General features: G+C 39.6%; 1 protein-coding gene across 1 annotated transcript; it reads right to left on the bottom strand.

Annotated features, from left to right (window-relative positions):
- Positions 1-905: 905 nt before the first annotated feature.
- Positions 906-3,469, bottom strand: npbwr2b (neuropeptides B/W receptor 2b). Its single transcript, XM_051097148.1, is given in 3 exon segments — positions 906-2,399; positions 2,401-3,111; positions 3,351-3,469. Coding segments are annotated over 2 exon segments (1,017 nt in total). The 5' UTR covers positions 2,985-3,111; positions 3,351-3,469; the 3' UTR covers positions 906-1,966.
- Positions 3,470-3,864: the final 395 nt, after the last annotated feature.

Genomic DNA, 3,864 nt, shown 5'->3' with positions numbered 1-3,864 from the left:
GTGGGACCACACCAGTTGCATCGCCCTAAAGACGACCCTGGATAAATCTATTGGTATAGAAACGATTTTGACTCAGAAATTGCTAGTAAATCGTAGAAACAATAACAAACAAACTGCAAGTTGAACTAAACGTGAAACTTCGAAGCAAAGAAAGAAAAACAGACAGAACGAAAAGAAATACATTACAGTAATTTTTGTTTTCAATAATCGGTTTTGTAATAAATAACATTTATAAACGTATAGTTTAGGCTTTATATTATTTCTTCTTTTTGTGATACCATTTTGTTATCGTAACAGTATGGCTATCATTGTGCGTTGCTTGATTCGGGATTTACAACGATACTTCGTTTAAAATGTATGATTGTATGCATCCTGTTTTATTGTGTGGACGACTGATTGCAGATTGCAGTAACCAGACTAGGATTCGTGAATATGTAGTCGTTTACTTGTTTGCAGTCAGATCAGTTCTATAGCTCATGTTATCGTGCTAGATGTGGCAATGTCAAGGACGAGAACAAATCCAGAATCAGTTACTATTATGGACCGCCAGGTGGCGTACAGAAGAAACCTGCGACAGAACAGGATATGCTGTTTAATTTCCACATTAAGTACGAGGATGAGTCCCTGGCGGCTTACACTACATTATATTGTTGGTATTTATTATTATTATTATTGTGTAGATTACACGCACGCACACGCAACGATGACTACAAGGCTTTATGCACCTATTCTGGACAGTTCTGGTAAGGTAAAAACTAAAATCTATAATACTGTCTCATATTCAGAAACATCCTGAGGTAGAAAAGTGTGTACGTGATGTTTAATTTCAAACTTTGGGCCGTGGCTGTTGTTTTGGGGTGATTTTTGTTTTTTGACATGTGCATCAGAGTAAATGAAAGACAACCGATTTATTACATTTTATTTACAACATGTATTAAAAAGCCATGTAACATAGTATGCTTCACTGCGTTGATATGCACGACCAACGTCTCTGTATATACACAAACAAAATGTTTTACATTTATATTCATTCATTTAAAGGAAATGGAATGCACGTTTAAACAGCTGTCTCAAGTTTGCTATTAAGATCAAATGTTTCTGGACAGGAAATGATGACGTTTCATGTGACAAAAACAGGTCTATACAAATATATACACGTGAATCCCTGCTGTTTGAGAAACACATGATGTCATCCTATACGTCAGCAGTGATATCACATTTTGTAATTCCTAAAAAGTTTCCAGGGCACCGCTGTCAGTGTTCAAGCACATTTCAAAATATTTCAGCTTCATTGTTTGATCACAGAGAGCACAAGAGGGAGACAAACTCTCACATTAGAATTTAGTGTCCGGAAAATGTTTTCCTTTATTATTATGAATACACACAGGGATATGGGAGTCACAGAGTGATCAAAACTGTATTTTAATCAAGGTTAGGCATAAAATAGAAAATTGAGTGTGCATTTTAATTTGTTTGGCAACAAACTGAAGGATATTGAATTGGAATTTGAATTGGAATGACATTTTAATTATGAAACGTCTGCATGGGCTGCTCAGTGCATTTTGAGACACTGTTATGATCATAGTTGTATGGGAAAATTCATCATTTTAAAATGATGATTAATAGTTGAATAATTTAAATATGATTAATATTGTTTATTAAATAATATTTAAGTTATATTTGATATTTTAATAAAATATATATTTAATATATACTAAAATATTAATATTTTTAAACTGCCAAGCAAGGCTTTGTCAAGCAATTAGAATTCGTCATTACTTGGCTTTCCCAATTAAAAACCAGGCTTATTGCAGTCATATGTATTTTATCTAATCAAATTCAAATTCCAATTGCTAAACGCTATAATTGCATCCTGTTTGCTACCTCAGTTCAAATCCTGGAATTCCAGTGCAATTCACTTCTGAATGGCGCTCTGTGTTATTCGTCACTTCAAAGTGCTTTACATTCAAGCAGGTCTACATTCTAACATCTTCTTGAAGGCTTTTCTGAAGCTGTCGTCCAGGAAGGCGTAAAGGAACGGGTTCAGACAGGAGTTGGCGTAGCTCAGGCTGGTAATGAAGTACGAGATGCCGATGAGAAGCGGTGTGGTCCGCAGGTCTGTGGTCAGCGCTACGATGGTGCTGAGGTGAAAGGGCGTCCAGCAGAACAGGCACACGGCCAGTACGATAAACACCATGATAGTTACCTTCTTCTTGGCTTTGTCCAGCGCTTTGGCGTTGGTGTTCAAACGCATGTTTCTTAATTTGTATAACATCATGGTGTAAAGAATGCAAATTGTAGACACCGGGATGGCAAAGCCCAGTATGAGGGTGTAAATCCGGCTCGCTTTGAACCATAAACTTTCAGGAGTGGGGAAACTCAGCACGCAGCTTTTCCTCTATGTCGTCGGGACTGATGTAAACTCCCGCGAACACGGTGAACGGCATGACGATGAGGATCACAAGCAGCCACACGCACAGACTCACTATCTTGGCTGCCCGGTAAGTGCGGTACGGCATGCGCTTGGAGCGCACGGTCGACAGCACCACCAGGTAGCGGTCCACACTCATAACCGTCAGAAAGTAGATGCTCGAGAAGATGTTGTAGTGGTCGATGCTTAAAATAATTTTGCAAAGCACCTCGCCGAACGGCCAGTAGTGTAACAGATGCTCCGCTATGTTGATGGGTAGCACTAAAGTAAAGAGGTCATCGGCGATCGCCAAGTTCAGGATGAACATATTGGTCACCGTTTTCATTTTGGGAGCTTTGAGGATTACATATATGACCGCCGTGTTCCCAGTCAGACCTACGGCACATATCACGGAGTAAATGACTGGGAGAACCACATACAGGTCTGCGTAAAAGAAGTAGTCAGCCGGCGGCGTGCAGTTCAGATCACTCCGGTTGAGAGAGTTGTGATAGTATAAGTCCATGCTGTAGTTGCATGTTGGGTTTGGGATGAAGGGGCTGCTGATGTTCTCCATAGTGTGACAGCTGAGCCTCCGGGGATAAGTGTTTTACTTTATAAGGCTGCGCTCTCGCTTTCGCAGATCTCTCCACGAGTCTAAGGTGGTCGATGTCTTTCATCTGTCTCTTTGCACATCACGAGATCTGAGGGTGATACAAAACATTGGCAACCCTGCCGAAAACAGACTATTCAAACAAATGCACGCTGATAAACTTGGAACATATGCGAATTAATCATGCAACTTAGAATGTGACACTTTAATTTCGTTTATCAACAGGAAAATACACAGATAAAACACTGCATGCCTAAAACTGAAGCATGTTCCTTTACAAACGACAAATGTTACTTTTAAAAGTAAAGAAGCAACAGCCAGCGGTCTTACCGTGTAGGATATTCTTCCTCCGCGCTGTCCACTCTGCGCCAGGCAGCGCAGCTCGCGTTTTCCCAACAAGTAGGAAAGAAGTGCTACTGGTGACGTCACATTCTACCAGGCGCTCTCCTCGTCTGCCTCCTATCTCGATCTATGAAAGAGTCACGCATTCTTTTTGATTGTTTATGTGTGAGGTGGTTGACTGACATGTCCTGTGGTGAACTATTTCAAACAGCTAATTATATATATTAAAAAAAATGCTAAACATTTACTCTCAGGCCATTCAAGGTTTAGATGAATTTAGACCGATTTGGAGAACTATAGCATTACATCACTTGCTCATCAGTGGATCCATTCCAGTGAATGGGTGCCGTCAGAACGAGTGCAAACAGCTGATAACATGACAGTAATCCATACTCAAGTCCGTCAGTTAATATCTTGTGAAGTGCAAAATATTATTAAAAATTTGAACCTGAAATTATGAAACATTCATGGACATGTAATAAGTCATTTATCTGTAGATGAA

The sequence above is a fragment of the Labeo rohita genome, chromosome 23, assembly GCF_022985175.1.
Source record: "Labeo rohita strain BAU-BD-2019 chromosome 23, IGBB_LRoh.1.0, whole genome shotgun sequence".
NCBI lineage: Eukaryota > Metazoa > Chordata > Actinopteri > Cypriniformes > Cyprinidae > Labeo > Labeo rohita.
Note: the sequence above shows the minus strand (reverse complement) of the source record. Positions and strands in the feature narration are given on the sequence as shown.